Source organism: Python bivittatus, unplaced genomic scaffold (genome assembly GCF_059951505.1).
Source record: "Python bivittatus isolate LINGU-HERP-01145 unplaced genomic scaffold, Pbiv_v1 ctg000700_np1212, whole genome shotgun sequence".
Classification (NCBI taxonomy): domain Eukaryota; kingdom Metazoa; phylum Chordata; class Lepidosauria; order Squamata; family Pythonidae; genus Python; species Python bivittatus.
In genome coordinates, this window is record NW_028277098.1 from 102,084,630 (window position 1) to 102,100,556 (window position 15,927).

The following is a 15,927-nucleotide window of genomic DNA, read 5'->3' on the forward strand; positions in this document are numbered from 1 at the left end:
CAAAGAGCCCCTTTGGTCTAGCGATGAAGGCCCCAGGCTAGAAAGCAGGAGACGGTGAGTTCTAGTCCCACCTTGGTCATGGAAGCCGGCTGGGTGCCTTTGGGCCAGTCCCTCTCGCTGAGCCCAACCCACCTGACAGGGTTGTTGTTGTGGGGGAAATAGGAGGAGGAAAGGGTATTAGGAATGTTCATCACCTTGAGTTATTTATAAAAATAATAAAGGCAGGATAAAAAATATAAAACAAACAAAACAAACCCCAGTTCCTTTAACCACTCTTCATGGGATGTAACCTCCAGTTCTGCTTCTAGATGCTGCAACAAAGACACCGTTGTACACCGTGTGAAAAGGGCTGATTCAGTGGGCTTTCATTAACGTTATGCCCACGTGCAGATCTTTTGTTGAAGCAAAGTAGCTAGGCAAAGTGAAGCCGTCCAGCTCAGCTCTGTGGCTCCTGAAGGATGCACTGAAACCTGTGCTTCAAAAAGGGAGGGAGGGATTAGGGCAAAGTAGGTGGGGCCAAGATAAGGACTGGATTTGATTTAAATTTAATTCAAATTAAATTCATGAAACACAGTGAACAATGTCTTGTTGCATTACTGTGACGATTGCAATTCAGCTGCATTCAGAGCTTTTTGGAACAACATGCAGCATAGATAACTAAAAAAGTTTTCTAAAAGCATGCGAGCTATGGAATATATTTGAGGGTTTCCTCTTTATTGCAATATTTCATTGATGGAATAGGAAAAGCTTTCTCCCAGAAAAAAGAAAAACTTGGATTTAAACCCAGAACTCACCTGCTAGATTTTACAGCCTTGATTCTCACCCTGAATTTCCATCTTTCTCTCTTGTTTTCATTTTCTCCCCATCCCAGCTGGCCTTGGCTCCACTTCCAAGATCTGTGGCTTGACTGCTATGTCCTTGCCAGGAAGCAGAAGACCCTCGACGGGATCCCGAAGGTAAATATGATTGGATTCTTTCTCCCTCCTATGGCAGGTGGGTTTCCAGCAACTCTTGGTCAGTTCACAGCAAAGCACCTCCCTTGCCCTTGACTCCATAATGCTATCCCATGAAAGATCTTATCTGCTAGTAGACGGGGTAGGTCCTTTTCAGGGGTGTCTGTATGGTGTGTTCAAAAAAGTAAAGAGGTTGGCTGTGACAGAGCATCAAACTCCGCCCACTTTTTATATGTGACACACGTAAAAATGGGCAGAGCTTTGATCGTACCATCAAAGCTGACATCTTGATTATCCCTGTGGACATCCTTGGTCCTTCTTATTCTATGTGGCTTCTGATAAAAACTCCAAAATGAATGTTGGAATCAGAGAAACCAATCCAGAAGTAGAGGGTTGTTGGGTGACACTATACAATGTCGCACATGTGTTATTGCCCATGTTTCAGTAACATGCTTGCCTGCCCTTCTACATGCATGAACTACTTGTTCCAGTTTAGTTCTGCAGAGGCAGAGGCAAGGTTCTTCAGCAGCAGGAAGGTTGGTTACCCCTGAACATTTGGTCCCCGCTGAAGGATACTTTGGGAATTTGGAAAATATGGGATTTAGTCATCCATGCTAACAGGACTGCCTCCCCCACTGAAATGGATGAATTTAAAATTGTGTAACACTCTCTATGGAAGAGTAAAACAACTAGATAACTATGTAACACAAAATTAACCATCAATAGAATGAAACTTAGAGTTCTTCAAATCAAGCTTGTTGACCTCACACAAAAATGAAACCTGGACCAACATAGTGCTAAAGGCTTCTGTGTACATAGCGAAATGTCCACTGTATTCCAGAGATCTTGCCCAGTTCCTTGTCTGGAGCTGGCTCTTGTGCCTGGCTGCACTGTTAATATTTACTGTTATTAACTATTAAGATTGAACAGTTCATGGAAGTTATGCTGATCATTTTTAATTTTCTCATATGAGGTAAAAAGCAATAGATTCAGGGGCACAGAGAAGTTGATTTAAACCAGTGTTTCTCAACCTTGGCAACTTTAAGATGTGCAGACTTCAACTCCCATGCTGGCTGGGGAACTCTGGAAGTTGAAATCCACACATCTTAAAGTTGCTAAGGTTGAGAAACGCTGGTTTAAACAAAACTTCAGTTTCTACTGAAGAGATGACATCCCTTTCCCTAGGAACTTGCAAGAACAAACAGATATATCAGGAATATATCTCTAAACTATCCTGCCTGGGAGAATCAGATAGTCTTCCCTCCCTCTGATTATATATGCACACCTCTCACAAGACAGAGACCTAATTCGAAAGCTAAGAAAGAAAGAAAGATGTTAAGCTGTATACTTAAGGCTGTTTAAACCCAAGTTTTAAAGTTCTTTCCAGTGAACCTGGGAATTGTAGCTGTGAAAATTCTACTTAATCCTGTATTAATTGCTGTGGGGAAAAAAAGTTGCAGACTTGTCAAAAGTGTTATGGTTCCCAATCAAGGAACCCCAGGAGCAGGGAGCTGAAGCTACAGAAACAGCCAACTGTTGTTGGTTCAAACATATCTTAAACTCACCACTCTGGGGACTTACTCGCTCAGTTAAGACGGCATGCTAGGTTGGGCTAAAGTGAGATTGAATAATTTCTGGTTCTGTATATTATGGAAAACTCAGCCATTGCTTTAGCAAGTTGTGTGAATCAGGCAGTCATTAAGCCATAAAGATATTTGCTTTGATATAGCACATGATAGGCACACAGTGGCTGTCTTAGGGCAGCATTTTTATCCATGGTTAAGTGAGTCATGGTTTATTCATTCCAGTTGTCTGGATTCAGATGATAGACTGAGCCATTAGCTAATCATATGATTTAAAGCTCTACAACATGCCAGCCTAAAATGTGGTTGGTTCAATATGTCATGCAAACATATGTACGGTAACCAGAAACGTGAACCTGCACATGATGAATTCACCAGGTGATTTCCAGCACCTTCAGATCAAATTGTGTAATAACATTACAGATATAATCCAATTTCAAAACACCGTCAGTAAAATGGCACTTGAAGCTATATTAGCAGCGATTAGAAAAAAGCAAAAAATAATTGTTGCTAGAAGCCCAAGACAGTAGCTGAAATGCAGCTGTGTAGGTGATCAACAAGCTTCTTCAAGGAGGGCCATAAGAACAGAAGCAGAGGTGTGTCAGATTAGGCCAAAGGCTTGTCCAACATAGCATTTTCCACAGAGGCCAACAGATGCCTTGATGGGAAACTCATAAGCAAGATATGTGAGCGCAGGAGTAACCCCGTGCTCATGTTCACTTGCCATTGGAAAGGGGATGCACATTCCTTGTGACAAAATATAGCCATCCTGCCTAGTGTTTTTCATACATGAAATTTCCTTAATTTTACTGTGGGCTGTAGGAAGAAGCACTTGCTTGTATCTGCCCCAAATCTTCTACCATTCAGGTTCTTTGGATGACATACCGTCATGACAAGGAAGCTCCATTTTCCACACCATCTTCTGATGGTGGGACAGACCACCCTTTGGTCTTCAAGAGTGAATTTGGGGGAAAACATACATGGAAGAAAAGGAAAGAAAATGAAATGAGAGGGGAGGGGAGGTAGAGTACCTGGAAAAAGAGAAAGAATCCTATGAAAAGGTATTAGAAGGTAGTTTAATCTCCCAACAGAATGAGTGAAAAGTGGAGTTGAAGAAAGAGGATCTGGAAACTGCTAGGACAGAGGGAGAAAGATGATGTTACAGAGGGTCACAGAAGTGTTTGGAGCTCTACTACGAAAAGGGATGCTGAGAGGAACGATGAAGTGGAAGAGGCTGTAGGCGAGAAAAAAAGGCAAATGCTGTAACAGAATGGCTGCTGCAAAAATTGAGGATTAGAGAAAGTTACTGTATAATATATATATACATAGAAAGAAAAATAGTTGCAAAAACAGTAGTAAAAAAAGAGCAAGAATAGTTAAGATTAAAAGTGGTGGAGAAAATGCAGAGTAATTTCAGTAGGAATAAAGAACTGCTCTGGAAATACATGAAGAAGGCTGAACAAAGACTCTCCAGCAGAGTGAAAGGAATTAAAAATAAAAATGATGAAATGACTTGGGATGAAACTGAAGTGAGGGAATGTTTGAAGGTGTATTTCATAGATTTGTAGGGCAATGATGGTGATCTGTCAAAGAGCGGAACTGAAATGAAAGCTATAAATATTTGTGCCCAAGAAAAAATTATGGAAAGGAAATCATAAATGCTGTGAGAACGTTGAAACGCTATGAGTCTGCAGGTAAAGAAATGTTATGGATACGTTGTGCCATTTCTTTAACACATGGGTAAATGCTGCATCTGGAAATATGCCATTATTGTTTCCTTATAATATAGAACATACAGGAAAGGCGACCAGATCACATGCAAAAACTACATGGAGTTCACTGGTTAAGTGAGACTGGGGAAGTGTTTGGTAGAATTTTGGCTGGAAAGACAGGAAAAGTAAAAATGAGCAAAATTTATGCCAGGCAGGGAAAAGACATAACCAGATTTTTGTTCTTCAGCAGGTCACTGAGAAGTATAAAAATGAAGGCAGTTTACTGTATATTCCTTGACTTAGAGAGAGCATGAGACAAAATAAATGGGGCTGAGTATTTTGCATAAATGGAGAGTTGAAGATGAATGTGGTATGTGTATGGTGAAAACGAAGCATGCATGAGAACAAAAAGAATGGTTCAACATTGGGAGAGAGTAAAACAAGGATGTGTAATGTCCCCTTGTTGAATGTATTTATGGATATATCTATAAGCAGTGTTTGTGGGGATGTTAGAGGTATGCTGACATAATGGTTGATTTCTGCGCAGTTGTATTATTACATTGTCCAGTACAAGATCTTGTGAGCTGCTTAGAGTCAGACATGACTGGAGTAGCATTTAAACCCAAATAAAACTAACCAATTTAACAAACAAATGGTGAAAAACAAGATGAATTCATAACACATTGGTAGAAAGTTTACTAAAGATGGGAAAGTGAGTGGAGACATTTTAAGACATGCAAATGCTGTATGCAGTCTGTTGCAAAGAATTAATGAATATGGAAAGAAGTTAAAATAGCCATGTATAAAAGTGTGTTACTGTGCCATTTGTTATACGGAAGTGTGAGGTGGGTGTGACAGGAGAAACATAAAGTAAGCTGAACTCAGTGGAAGTGGGGTACTTAAGAAGTGTGTGTGATAAAACAAGAGAGAAGGTCAAGATGGATGGGTGCTGAATGAATGTGGACTGAATACCAAAGTGAGTGACCAGCACAAAACAAGTACATGGAGGTGGTTTGGTTGCAAAGAGACAATGAACAAGGGTCAAACTGCAAAATAAATATGTGAAAGAAGAGTGAATGGGTCAAGAGGAAGGGGAAGAGTGAGAAAATCCTGGTTGGGTGGAACTGATGAGGTGAGAAGTTGAGAGAACAAAAGGAAATGAATGAAGTGGTAGATCAGAGTTTTTCAAACTTGGCCACTTTAAGAGGGGTGGACTTCAACTCCCAGAATTCCCCAGCCAGCAGTTGTTGTTTTTGCTGGTCACTGGATCTCAAAAAAGGCTGGCTGGGGAATTCTGGGAGTTGAAGTCCACCCCTCTTAAAATGGCCACGTTTGAAAAAACACTGTGGTAGATGGACATGATGAAAGCAGGAATGTTTTGCAAGAATAGAGAGAATGGTTTGTGTGGAACAGTAGTGACAGTATAAACTAGAGTTAGTTAGATTTCCTTTTCTCTCTTATTTTTGGGCTTTAATTTTTTTTCCTCACTACTTCTCATCTCTTTTCTGTGCTTTGCGTAAACTTGCTTAAACTCGAAAAGGAAGAGCAGGTTACATGGATATGCATACTGTATGATCTAGCACATCTTCAACAAGTTCCTCTACTTTTATTTGCCTTTTTTTTCACATTTCAAAGTTCTCAAACATCAAGGGACTTGCCCCAGGTCACTGCCTGTGTTCGCTCCCCTTTTTTTGCATGGTTTCCAAACAGTCGTACAAGTCTCCTTTTTTGAGATCCAATGACCAGCAAAAACAACAGTATTCCAAGGATGGGTTGCCCTGTGGATTTGCATAGAGGCATCGTGATATTAGTAGTTTCATTTTCTATCTTCCATAGGTAATACCTTAACTCCTGGAATTCCCTAGATCAGGGTTTCTCAACTTTGGCAACTTGAAGATGGTGGACAAGCTGGGGAATGCTGGGAGTTGAAGTCCACCCATCTTTAAGTTGCCAAAGTTGAGAAACACTGCCCTAGATGCATGCCCATCACTGAGAATTCTGGGAGTGGGTCCATATATCTGGAGAATGCCTAGTTGGGGAGGGCTGAGTAAAGGAGCGCAAGCAGGTGGGTGTGCTCTGGGCTTCTGCTGGGCTAGCCCTGGGATTTACAGACCCCCCCCTTGGGCCTGCTGTTGCTCCCACCCAGCTTGCACCCCCTTTCACTATGTTCCCTTGTGACCCCCCCCCTTCGTACTTGTCCTACCTTGTATCACGATTTTCTTTTCCTGTCTTGTGCCCTTGCGTCCCCTTGGGTTGGTGAAGCCGTGAGTTTTACGGAAGGAGTGGCTCGCCCTCGCTCTTTAAGTCTGCAACAGCCCCAGCCACTCCGACTGAGAAACAGCCTCTTCTTCCTGCCTCCAGGCGCCCCTCCCCGCCCGTCAGCATGCGGGACACCTACGGCACCTCTTCGCTCAGCAGCAGCAGCAACTCCGGCTCCTGTAAGGGCAGCGACAGCAGTCCCACGCCAAGGTAACCCCGGGGTCCCTGGAAAAGTCACGCCCCCCCAGGGGGCACTGCTGAGCTGGCAGTACCAGCTGAAGGGCCAACCCTGCCCAGTCCGGGGGCAACTGCTTGGCATTTTTCCAGCCTTAAACCCATGCTGTCCCATTTTTGCTGCACTTGTCCATATTTGTTTGTTTATTTATTTATTAAATTTGTATGCCGCCCATCTCCCCCAGAGATGGGCGGCATATAAATTTAATAAATAAAGAAATAAATGGATTTATGTATTTCCATGTTCAAAGGAAATACAAAAATAACCTATGTATTCCCATTTCTCCTAATGAACACTTTACATGCATTAGTCACATTTTTGCAAGCAATATTCCAGTATAGGTACTGTGGAGCCTCTTCCTCTGGTAAAGGCATTTTTTGAGTGGCATGAAACATTTCGGGAAGGGCCAATATGGGTACATAGTTGAGGTGCAGTTCACTTCCAGCTATGATAATCTAGCGATCTTCTTCAGGTATGTTGACCTACAAATGTTTAGCACATCCTGAAGGTGGACTGGAAAAACCTGAATTTAAATTCCTGTTTTGTCAGGAATCTCCCTCGCTGACCTTGAGCAGAGTCCACTGGCGTTGGGCAGCCAATAAAATTTAATAATAATAATGATAATGATAAAGAATTATATCTGGATGTAATATACAGACTTTTAGTGGACTGAGCAGCACTTAAAAAAAAAGATATATCTTTCCTTGGGGTGACATTGATTTACAAAAGCATATAAATGCTGCTATGTTTGAGGTGAACTGTTGTGCATATGTATTATTTTTAAGAGCACATGGTGTGAGGGTAGAAGGTTAGCCATCAGGTTTCATACCACACACTTATAATCTAAGTTAAGGACCTCACTGCTGCATTCCCACAACATGCATAACATGGTTAAATTTCTCCTTTGGGCTTAGCATACTATGCAAATGCAGCCTGTTCTGTTTGCTTATGGTTTGGTCTGTTGTGCAAACCCAGGAAACAGGTTTAACATCGTAACCAAGCTAAGCACATTGTGCAAATCAAGTCACCAAATGGACCAGTCTGGAAGAGACTGACATAGAAATACAAGGAAGGTTGGAAAAAAGGGCAGCCTAAAATCCAAATCTCAGCCCCTCATTGGAGGCATGTAAGCGAATATGCTCCGAAACGTAAGAAAGTAGCTTTTTTTTTTCCTATTAAGAGCCAGTCCCTGGTTTGGGGTGAGCCTGCAGATTTTCAGTCTGCGTTTTTTCTTCCGTTTATATGCTTAAACCTCATCTGCAGCTGATCTGGTTCATGCTGCCGACACACTCCTGAAATTTCCGTGTAAGCATATCCTCTATGGCATCGATACAGCTCTTACTAGGTAAGCAAGTTCATCTTGAGTGGTGTTTTTCAACCTTGCCGACTTTAAGATGAGTGGACCAACTCCCAGAATTCCCCAGCCAGCATGGCTGGCTGGGGAATTCTGGGAGTTGAAGTCCACTCATCTTAAAGTCGCCAAGGTTGAAAAACACTAATCTTGAGTGTTTGAAAGGAGAGAATCACAAGCCTTCCCAACAAAGATTTTGAGACTTCCTCTCCTTGCATCTACCCATGATGCAAACATGGTCTTGGCTAAGGATATACCATCTGATATTCTTTGTTAGCTGATCTGGTGCAGTCAGATTTATGGGCATTTAAAGCTAGTCTCAAGACAGCTTCGGTCCCACGTTCTAATATTCTTGCAAGCTGCTAATCAGCCAGAAAATTCATAGCAATCTTTTCAAGCTAAACTCTTTTCTCTCACTAGCCAAATTCGATCTGCCAAGTAATCATGGTCTCACCCTTGGCTTCAGCAAACTCGATTCATATTGAGTAAGAACATGTGGCTGTTCAGTCATACAAAAGTCTGCCTATTTACTAATTTATTTCAGACATTTCAACCAAGTCATTTAAAAATAACTTTTCAGAACGGCTTATGATATAAGAAAACCACAAGATCAATAGCCTTTTTTTAAAACAAATTAACAGAGATGCCATAAATATCAAAAGAGCCCCCCCCAAGGAAAAAATGTTCCCTTTCTTCAGTTGCCCCATGCCATAACATGGTGGTGGAGGCATCATGTCTTGAAGGAGACCCTCCCAAGATTTCCTCAAGACACAGACCAGGTTGGACACCGGTCTTCTGAAACGTCCTAAACCCAGGAAGGCCCTTTTGCACAACAGAATATCACTCTTATGAGAACTGTGTTTTAAGCTGCTTCTCTTGTCTATTTGCGGTATTTATTTGCTTATTTATTTTTTTAAATATTTAAAGCCACCCACCTGCTGAAGCTCTCTGGGCTGTTTATAATAATGCATACTAAAAAAAATAGTCTGCATAAAAACAGACACTACAAAATGAAAACACCATATAAACTAGGCAGCTGCAAGGCAGTCCTTGAAAGACTAAAACAATAAACATGGAAAAGCAGGTAAAATGCAGGTAAAAGCCAGTTTAAAAGCGTGGGAAAATGGAAAGGTCTTCATTTGGTGCTGAAATTATGTTAGTGTGGGTGTCAGTTGAGTTCCTCTGGAGAAGGAATCCATAAACAGGGAGGCCACCACAGAAACAGCTCTCCCCTTTGTAGAGGTCCACCACACTTAGAAGTGAGAAGAAGGCTGGTTCTGGTGGTTGCCCATGAATTTGGGGATGGGGCAATAAAGTCAGGAGCCTGGCTAGTCTCTACCTGGCATGCGTCCTATATGTTGTGAGACTAAAGAGCTGTCTTTGTCCTAAATGTCCATCCAGTTTCCTCCAACCCCACCATCCATTCTGTATCCTTTGTCTACTATACATTACTGCTTCACTCAGCCCAGAACAAGGAGAAGACCAGGATTGGGGCTTTCCACCACTCTTGGAAACCTAGAGGGAAAGGGAACATCTTTTGAACCAAGCACAGCCTGAACTCAGAGCACACCTGGGTAGTGGACTAGTAGCAACACAGTTGGCTGAAGGGAGGGACAGCAAGGTGACCCAATTGTGTGAACATGTGTGTGGGTGAGAGCCGATGAATATCCTTGCACACCCATTGAACTCAACACTTCCCCTTTTGACCGTGAATGATTATAAGGCCACATGGTGACCTGCTGAACTACCATTCAGGGGCAGATCACTCCCCCACCTGCTACTGAACAGCTGGGCAAGTTGGAGGGAGGGAGGGAGGGAGGGAGGGAGGAAGGAAGGAAGGAAGGAAGGAAGGAAGGAAGGAAGGAAGGAAGGAAGGAAGGAAGGAAGGAAGGAAGGAAGGAAGGAAGGAAGGAAGGAAGGGGTGGCTGCTTGTCAGTTATGTCTTCCTGTCTTTCCAGGCGCCCCGTCAAGTACCTCCTGTGCAGCGATAACCATGGGATCAAGCCTCCGACTCCTGAGCAATATCTCACTCCTCTCCAGCAGAAAGAGGTCTGCATACGGCACCTGCGGGCCAGGCTGAGAGACACTCACGAGAGGCTGCAGGACAGGTTAGCATCCAGGGCAGAGAAATGTGGGTTTCCACCTTCCCTGATTCAGCAGCATCTTATGCTGTTCATAGCTCTTTCAGATGTTACAGGCTGTCTCTCGCACCACCAAGGCGATGAACTGCTTGCTTTACAGCTTGTTGGGAGAACCAGCCTTTACGCTAGCATGTTATGTGCATCAGGACATCATGCTAGGACAGGAAATGGTTTGGTGGGGAGAGAGGAGATCCTCTTTTACTAACCCAGGTTCAGAGTTTATTGTGTGGTGGGAAGCCAAATGTGAAGCTTTTCAGTTGTTAATAATCGAATCTGTCCTTGCTTTTCTTGACCTTGGTGGCTTTCAACACCATCGACCGTGGTATCCTTCTGGATCAGCTCCGTGGGTTGGGAGTGGGCGGCACAGTATTGTGCTGGTTTGCTTCCTTTCTGTGGGGCCAGTACCAGTCGGTGTTGATTGGGAGTGAGAGATCCCACCCTCAGCCCTTACTATGTGGGGTTCTGCAGGGCCCAGTACTCTCTCCATTTAATATCTACACGAAGCTGCTGGGTGGGATCATTCGTCACCACGGGCTGAGGTATCATCAGTATGCTGACAATACCCAGCTATGCATCTCTGCCCCTGGTGAACCAAGCAGTGCTGTTGATGTTTTGTGCTGGTGCCTGGAGGCTGTGGGGGTCTGGATGGGGAACAACCGGCTTCAACTGAACCCTGGTGAGGCTGGGTGGCTTTGGGTTTGGAGCCCACTGGTTCTAGGACTATGCCATCTTTGGTGCTGGATGAGGTGGCACTGCCCCAGACAGACCCCGTCCACAACCTTGGAGTCCTTCTAGACTCACAACTCCTGCTCAGGGAGCAGGCGGCAGTCGTGGATAGGAGGGCCTTTCCACAACTTTGTGTTGTGCACCGGTTGTGCCCTTTCCTGAACCATGAGGCTCTACTCACTGTTATTCATGCCCTGATCACCTCTAGAATGGATTACTGTAACATGATCTACATGGGGCTGTGCTTGAAGAGTATCCAAAAGCTTCAACCGGTGCAGAGTGCAGCTGCGTGGACAGTTATGTGCACCCCTAGGATGGCCCAAGTTACATCTCTGTTCGAGCTGCACTGGCTGCTTCTGGGTGCAATTCAAGGTGCTGGTTTTGACCTTTAAAGTCCTACATGGCATGGGAACAAGTTATTTGAGGGACCGGCTCTTCCCGGTTTCATCTACCCAACCCAGCAGGTCGAGCAGGAGGGGTGTGCTGCAGGTCCCATCTACTAAGGAGTTCCACCTGGCAGGACCCAGGAGATGCACCTTTTCTGCTGTAGCCCCCGCCCTCTGGAACATCATCCCCCTGCGGTGAGGGTAGCCCCATCTCGGTTAGCTTTCTGGAAGGCCTCTTCCATCAACCCTGGGGGTCCCATGGGGAGCCGGCAAAGCGGTTGTGTAATGTCAAATGACAGTTCTTCTCTCTCTATCTTGGGTTTTTATGTTTTTTTTTAATTTACGTTTCAGTATTTTATAGTTTTTATTGTTTTTATCTATTGTACGCTGCCCAGAGTCACGTTTTAAGAGACAGGCGGCTATATAAATTTGCTAAATAAATAAATTTGCTAAATAAATAAATAAACTGTAAGACCGCCACTGGAGAATGGCCAAGAAGATTCTACTGAATCCCATGTCCATGGGGTGCTGGCTCCACCGTGTTCTAGTCTTTCTCCGTGCTGTTCGGCATCTAAAGGAGCTGCTAGAGTTGTCATCCAGGGATTTGGACTGTCTCTTTTGTGCTGACCCAGGAGAAGCTGTGCAGGTCCTTGACAGTTGCCTTGAGGCTGTGATGGACTTAATGAGGACCATCAAATGGAAACTGAATCCCAGAAGACAGAGGTGCTGCGGATATGTTGTTCTGAGATCTGGGGATTAGGAAGATATCCTACGTTGGAAGTTTAGGGACAGGTGTCTACCTGGGGATTCTCACTCTTTCCATCCAGAATATTGCTAGAGACCCAGGTGGCCTTAGCGACAAGGTGAGCACTGCCCAGTTTTTGTTGATGCAGTTTTGCTTGGACTGAGATATCCCATGATGTGGTGGTGAAGACCCTGAGACTAAGTTCACATCCCCACTAAGCCATAGAAGCTGCCTGGGTGACTGTGTCAGTGTCTCTCAGCCCACCTTCACGGGGTTGTTGTTAGAAAAACTGGAGGAGGGAACACTGTTTATGCTACTTGGTGCTCCTGAACAAAAAAACAGAATATAAGCCCAACAAAAAATAAAGTGAAATGAAATGAATCTCTAACCTAGGCCCTCATAATTCCACTGTTAAGTGCATTCTATCTAGGACGACCCTGGAAGGTGGTCCAGAATCAGTGCAGAACATAACTGTCCAGTTGTTAAGAGGAGTGGCTAGATGACAACATCTCACCAGACCTGAAAGAGCTGGACTGGTTTCCTGTGAGTCACTGGCTTAATTTATATTGTGGACATTTCTTTACATAACCCTAAGTGGCTTCGGACCCAAATACTCAGCAACTCCTTCAATATGGGCCTATTGCTGTTTGTGCACTAGAGAAGATCAGCTGGGAAGGTCCTGCAAACCCTAACCCTGGTGGGCTGGGCTCACGGTGTTAGGCCAGAAGTAGCGCCTCAGTTAGGGTGTTGAGCTGACCTCTCTCTGCCTTGTATCAGAAAACAACATCTGGCATTTATGGAATTGCAGCCATCCAGGGCATATCTTTAAGAGTGATTATGATTTTGCTTTTCAATTTTTGTAATTAACTTTAGTGTTTGAATGTATGTTAGTGTTATTGTGATGCTTTTATTTATAACTTCTTCTAGTGGCTTCCTTCATGTTTTCTTGTCTTTTATGGGAGGAAAAGCAATATACAAGTAAAATAAGTAAATATATTTTATGATCTTTGGGTGCATGCTTAAAATGCAGAGGGCTAGAACCATTTGTGCCCCCTAAGATAGGGACAATTATTTTACACATGGCTTCACAATCAGTGCACTCACACACATGGCCTCAGAGATCTAGCACTCTTTACTACTATGCTACAGAAAGTCTTCTACGTACAAACAGGTTATGTTTGTAAGTCCATTTTGTTTGTAAGTCCAATCAAGCATACATATGCTGCAAGTCGTAAACTTCCAGGATCTTCCTTCTGGGACCTTCATTCTTAGAGTTGTTGGAGGTTTGTTCATATCGGCGAAAGTTCACAACTCGAAAGTTCGTAAGTAGAGGACTGTCTGTATTTACTAGCATAATCACTTTACTAGCTCTGCCATTTGGAGGGCATTCCCTTGGGGTCCAAGGAATTGTGAACAGAATGGAAAATTGTGTTTATTGCATTTGTATGCTACCTTTTGGTCACTATAATGAAGCTGGTTTATTTTCAGGATATAAAACCAATTAATTCTAAAAGATGAAAGAGTTGCCTAGAGACATAATTACAAGATTTACAGCTTGAGGTCATCTAACCCTGTGGTCCTAGCAGAATGAGCGTGCCTTAGATGGCAAATAAGGTGGGCAGCTGTAAAGGAATCCATGGTCTAGAGGCCACCCATTTAAAAAATCCCTTCTTGGCCATCTTATAAGCTATGGAGATATCTACATAGTGTGGGAGGTGTTCTTTTAACCTACTCTATCCCCATGGCATAAGACGAGTGAAAAGAGGATACTTCTGAATATCCAAAGGATTATAGGGGGTCACTGAAATATCATCCTCTGCCTACCAGAAACTCTATTCAGCACTGTGTGAGTTTTACTCTCAAGAAGTACAGAGAGGATTGCAGAAAAACAAGCAAGTCGGTTATGCAAAGACATCAGCACCGCCCTATTTGTAGAATTTAACCTATTGGTCTAACCCAGTGTTTCTCAACCTTGCTGGCTGAGGAATTCTGGGAGTTGAAGTCCACACATCTTAAAGTTCCCAAGGTTGAGAAACACTGGTCTAACCCTAATAATGTGCTTTGGCACCCAGTATTTGGGTTTGGAATATTACAGAGTGCTCCTATGTAGATTTGTGATGCTCCTAGCCAGGCCAGTGACCATCTGCTTGTCTGTCTGCTGCAGGGATGCTGAGATTGAAGACCTAAAGACCCAGCTCTCAAGGATGCAGGAAGACTGGATTGAGGAGGAATGCCACCGGGTGGAGGCTCAGCTGGCCCTCAAGGAAGCCCGGAAGGAGATTAAGCAGCTGAAGCAGGTCATTGACACTGTCAAGAACAACCTGATCGAGAAGGATAAAGGGCTCCAGAAGTACTTTGTGGACATCAACATTCAGAACAAGAAGCTGGAGACGTTGCTGCATAGTATGGAGGTTGCACAGAATGGGACGGTCAAAGAGGAAGGGCCCACCGAATCGGCAGGGGGCTCTCCCGCACGCTCGCTCACCCGCAGTTCCACATACACCAAGTTGAGCGACCAGGGAGCGGCGGACAGGAACATCGGCGGCTCTCAAACCATCTCTGGGGAGGATGGGGCCGATAGTGGTTTTGTGGCTGCAGAGAACTCCTTGAGTCGGACAGACTTGCTGGACCAGAGCAGCCTCCTGTCCTCGGGGGTGGAGTGTGGCACCGACGAAGCCTCCCTGCAGACCTCCTTCACCCTGGGGTCCCAGATCCCAACCAGCTCCACTTACGAAAAACTGATGGGATCTCAGCTGAGCGTTGAGGCCGCTGTGCAGGCCAGCTGCATGCAGGAACAAGCCATTCAGACAGACTTTGGACATTACCAGCCAGATCTGGACACCATCTTGGAGAAAGTCATGAAGTCTCAAGCAGGCAGCCTGGGCAGTCCCACCTCAGGCTGGCCCTCTGAGATGGAGGAGGCGGTTGAGCCCAGTAGCTCAGAGACCTGTGTCCCCAACTGCTCGGACCCCACGGACAGGGCGGCTGCCGAACCCTTCTTGGCTGTAGTGGTCAATGCTGGGGAACCCGCCGAGAAGCCTGACGGCCAGCCAGTCTCCACAAACCCAGCTGTGCATCAGCCTTCCAGCACGAGCCCGTCCGTGAGCATCGTCTGTGCCCCTGAGGAAGAGGCGGCCGAGCCGGGCCAGGAAACCGCGGGCCTGGCGGCCCCGGCGGCCTCTTCAGCCGAGCCCAAAACGTACTGGAGCCGTCACTTCATTGTGGATCTCTTGGCGGTCGTGGTGCCAGCAGTGCCTACCGTCGCCTGGCTCTGCCGTTCCCAGCGGAGGCAGGGTCAGCCCATCTACAACATCAGCTCTCTCCTGCGGGGCTGCTGCACCGTTGCGTTGCACTCCATGCGCAAGATCAGCTGCCGGTCGGTCACCAACATGAGCAGCTCATGCTCCCAGCCATGACTTCCTCCTCCCCCCGCCCAGCCAGTTCTGTCACGCGCACACATCTGCTTTCCCTAGAGGAAGTCGCCCTAGGAGCAACCAGGGTTTAGGGGACCATGATTGTAAATCCCGTACACACACTTGATTTTTTTTTTCTTTTTCCTTATTTATTTAGTGCACACGTGGGCGACGTGACTGGAATCCCGACTTGCTGGATCTTGATTTATGCAACTAGCTTGGGAGAAGCCATTGCTGGGGTGCCCCTGAGGCACCGGGGACAGGACAGGGCAATCTTCTCCTTGCTGAAAAACCACCTCTGTCCAGGTGGTGCTGCTGCTGCTGGAAATTGTCGTTTTGCTTCAGGAAACGTACGTCGTGTTTCCAACATGATGGGCTGACCAACTTCTCTCCCCCCTTCACATCTGAATGTTTTGGAGTTAA

At 45.0% G+C, this 15,927-nt stretch overlaps 1 protein-coding gene across 1 annotated transcript; it reads left to right on the forward strand.

Moving 5' to 3' along the window:
- Positions 1 to 912: 912 nt before the first annotated feature.
- SNPH (syntaphilin) lies at positions 913 to 15,561 on the forward strand. Its single transcript, XM_025175011.2, has 4 exons — positions 913 to 956; positions 6,511 to 6,717; positions 10,052 to 10,201; positions 14,256 to 15,561. Exons 1-4 carry the CDS (start codon positions 913 to 915, stop codon positions 15,505 to 15,507), a joined length of 1,653 nt encoding a protein of 550 aa, XP_025030779.1. The 3' UTR covers positions 15,508 to 15,561.
- Positions 15,562 to 15,927: the final 366 nt, after the last annotated feature.

Bases quoted from the DNA above. Each gene is read 5' to 3' on its own strand.
- SNPH (XM_025175011.2), top strand. From the start codon at position 913: ATGTCCTTGCCAGGAAGCAGAAGACCCTCGACGGGATCCCGAAG. The intron at 957-6,510 runs GTAAATATGATT...GGGTTGGTGAAG, and splicing joins CCCTCGACGGGATCCCGAAG to CCGTGAGTTTTACGGAAGGA. The intron at 10,202-14,255 runs GTTAGCATCCAG...TGTCTGCTGCAG, and splicing joins CACGAGAGGCTGCAGGACAG to GGATGCTGAGATTGAAGACC.